Below are 2,815 nucleotides of genomic sequence, written 5' to 3'. Positions count from 1 at the left end.
GCCAATGAGGTCACTGGAAAATTTTGAAACTATTTGCATGATTGTATTTCTGCAACAGCACGAGAGTCTCTTCACTTGAAAATCCGGAAACGAACCCTTCTGCATATCCATCGCCATCTGCAATGCCATCTCCATCGCCACAGCTCCATCGATCTCTCCATCTCTCGATCACTTTAATCACTCGATTGCACATTTTCAATTTCCTTTAATCTCCCGCAATCACTCTCTTTCAATCACTCTCTTTCAATCACTCCCCCTCAATCACTCCCCCTTAATCACTCCCTTTCAATCACTTCCCCTTAATCACTTCCCCTCAATCACTGCCCCTCAATCACTGCCCCTCAATCACTTCCCCTCAATCACTTCCCCTCAATCACTCCCTCTCATATTCACACACAATAACACACTCAGTCACTCCATCTGCATCTCCCTCTCTCTATGATTAACTGTAAATATCGGGTAAGGGTAAATGCGCCAGAGTGGAGAAATCGACAGTTTGAGTGCCTTTGTCAACCAATTGTTTTCTCTCATCCGGATCCTCACTTGAGCTTTGCCGCTCCTTCTTTATGTGGTCGCTGTTGTTCCTCTCCACATTCCAACAGTACCACCGTCCCCTAGGTGTCATTACTTTGGACTTGATGGATACTTTAGCTAATCTCAATGGATGTGGTTTTCGAACTAAGACAGTAGGTCGCTGTACTTTCTTTGCCTTCGATTTTGCGAGAGATTTAGATTTCTCCTTTTTGATGGTCACCTCTTTGCCCTTTTTGACAGTCTCCTTTTCTTTTTTGACAATCACTTTTTTATACCCCGGTATCACTTTCCTTTTCTCAACAACCCTTTGTTGCTTCTTCTTGTTCTTGATGTTCTGTAATTTTCGGCGGAGTTGCCTCGTGGAGAACGTAGATTTCTTGGGTGGATTCCGTTTCGGCTTAGGTTTCGGTTTCATTGCAGCATTTCGTGCCACTACTGCTTTTTTGAGTGTTCTTGGCAGAAGAAGTTCCACAATTGTTTCGGGGCTTTTGGATCTTTTACGTTTACGCTTGGGTTCCGCATCCTTGTCATCATCATGCTGACGTTTTCGTGGCTGCCTAGTAACGGGTTCTTTTTTAACTTGTTTCGTTTCCTTGGCCTCATTGCATTTCCGTTTGCGCATTGCCTTGGCATTCGATTGAAACTGTGGACCACCTTGATTTTGTTGCGTTCTATCGGCATTCCTTTTGATCTTCCTATTCTTCTCCTGTGTCATGCAATCCGTGAAGACACAATCGACATTGTTGAAATCGTGCATATGGCACATCGGCATCTCTGGATCAGAATTTTCACTCATTTCAGAATCGATTTCGGTTAAATTTGACATACTAGACCAGGACGTGTTAACTGAATTTCAAAAGCGCGTAGTTATAAAGAAATATACGAGAAAATTATATATATTAGAATATATATATATAGAACTTGCTAGTGAAATGCTTGTTACTTGACTGAGAAACTATACAAACCTTACCTGCCAGTTTCCCTGTATATTAACTTTTCACTCTCTTTTTTGAATTTCATGGCCAACTTGATCGAATTCCCACACGTACTAGATTAACAAAAAAATGAACTACATTTAAACGGGTAATCACTTTTTGACAATATTGAAAGATGGTTTTATCAAAGATAATGAAAAGGATTGTGGTTCTTTTCTCTCTAAGAAACTAAGTGGATATATCAAGATCAAGAAGAACGAAATGAAAAGAAAAGGTTCTTTTTGGTTCCTGAATACCTTTCAAAGACTTTTGCCTCACCTAAAGTTCATTTTTGCCTGCCATGCCATCCATTGGCAATGGCATCCAGGTCAGTTTTGTTTCCATGCTGATAACTAAGTCTTGGTTAATTTGTGGTAGAATTGGAGTCAACAGAGCCAACGAATATTGGAATCGATGTCAACAATTTATCGTTTATCTGGACAGTTGAACACAGAATGCAGCTTGAAGAGGTGCCGAAGCACACCTGTACACCCCCACACGCACACACACACATATAGAAAATTTGCATTTGGCATTGGTGTCAGAGGGAAAGGCAAAAGACTTGCTAGCTTGGTTATTTAATGCCAAGTTCAGCTTTGCCTCTTCGCACGAGAGAGAGAGAGAAAGGCGGTAGGAGAGCTGGTCAGAGGGGGAAATCATTTGCATTCGGAGAAAATAACTTGTGAGGAAAACTTAACGGCCATTTCACCTGGATGTTGGACAAGGGGCTGACTTTTTCACTCGTAAAGTGTAAAGTCAACATTTTGTGTGCAAGTGTGCAATTAAAATGAAAAATAAATTTGCCAAGTAAATTGCTTGATAAATAGTTTAAGAATTTTAGCATAGAAATTACACTCGAAAGCATATCAAAACGATCTTAGATGACCGGAGAATTTCATAGAAGACTAAGTAACTTTGATGTTTCTTTCAAATTGTGCCCGGAAATAGCTTTCAAATGAAATTTAAAAATCAGACAAACTCCATTTTCAGTTCAAAACATTCAAAAACAATCAATGCAAGCACTTTTTAGCATTAGTTCATTTCGGTTTTTAAACAACTAAAGGCATAGAAATCTCTCTCTGTGTGTGTGTGCTGTCGTACATATAGTTAAATTGACTTGGCCACAGTCCTAGATCCGCACTGATTATATCTTGAAATAGAAGGGAGGAGTTGGGAGAGGGAGGAATGGGAGGTAAGGAAAGACAAGAAGTAAAGCCGAGCAAGCAGAGTCAAATTTTCGCTGGGCACGTGGAAATTTACGACTACGGAAAGTAAAACAGAAAACCGAAACAAAAACAGAAACAGAA

The 2,815-nt window shown here is 40.2% G+C and overlaps 1 protein-coding gene across 1 annotated transcript; it reads right to left on the bottom strand.

Moving 5' to 3' along the window:
* Positions 1-442: 442 nt before the first annotated feature.
* On the bottom strand, positions 443-1,306 carry LOC137584497 (DNA ligase 1-like). Its single transcript, XM_068299917.1, has one exon. It carries the CDS (start codon positions 1,304-1,306, stop codon positions 443-445), a length of 864 nt encoding a protein of 287 aa, XP_068156018.1.
* Between the last annotated feature and the right edge of the window lie 1,509 nt (positions 1,307-2,815).

The sequence above is a fragment of the Drosophila tropicalis genome, unplaced genomic scaffold (assembly GCF_018151085.1).
Source record: "Drosophila tropicalis isolate 14030-0801.00 unplaced genomic scaffold, ASM1815108v1 contig_158, whole genome shotgun sequence".
Taxonomy (NCBI): Eukaryota; Metazoa; Arthropoda; class Insecta; order Diptera; family Drosophilidae; genus Drosophila; species Drosophila tropicalis.
This window is presented reverse-complemented; position numbering and strand designations above follow the sequence as displayed.